This window comes from Alligator sinensis, unplaced genomic scaffold, assembly GCF_000455745.1.
Source record: "Alligator sinensis unplaced genomic scaffold, ASM45574v1 scaffold1488_1, whole genome shotgun sequence".
NCBI classification, from domain to species: Eukaryota; Metazoa; Chordata; order Crocodylia; family Alligatoridae; genus Alligator; species Alligator sinensis.
The window spans coordinates 198,554-198,927 of record NW_005843097.1 but is presented as its reverse complement, the minus strand read 5'-3'; the positions used below and the strand labels follow the sequence as shown (position 1 = coordinate 198,927).

The following is a 374-nucleotide window of genomic DNA, read 5'->3' as shown; positions in this document are numbered from 1 at the left end:
CCCATTGCCCCCATCCCCCCCACGGCTTGCCCTTCCCCCCTTTTCTCCACCCCCCCACCACTGCCGACCCAGAGTCAGCCGCATCTTCTAGCAACTAATGGAGTGAGGGGTGTGTGTGGGGGGGATATTTCTTCCCTCCTCCCTTTCCCTTTAAACCTTTCTTAACTGCCCCTCCCTGCAGCTGGAGGTGCAGTGCCCTCCAGGGACCACCCTGGGGCACGTAGTTCAGACATGGCACCCCATGATTCCCAAGTTCTCCGTGCTCACTGCTGACCGCGACCCTGTGCTGCGCATCGTGGGGCCATGCCTGGCCTGTGCCTGTGCGGGGGATGTCCATTTTGAGGTACCCATCCCCCAGGGGAGGGGGTTTGGGG

The 374-nt window shown here is 62.3% G+C and overlaps 1 protein-coding gene across 1 annotated transcript in view; it reads left to right on the top strand.

The window, feature by feature from the left end:
• Window positions 1–374, top strand: part of PLSCR3 (phospholipid scramblase 3) — a 2,524-nt gene that overhangs the window by 979 nt on the left and 1,171 nt on the right. Inside the window, 2 exon segments of the mRNA XM_025193739.1 lie at window positions 92–102; window positions 182–343. Of these exon segments, the coding sequence (XP_025049524.1) occupies window positions 92–102; window positions 182–343 (173 nt within the window).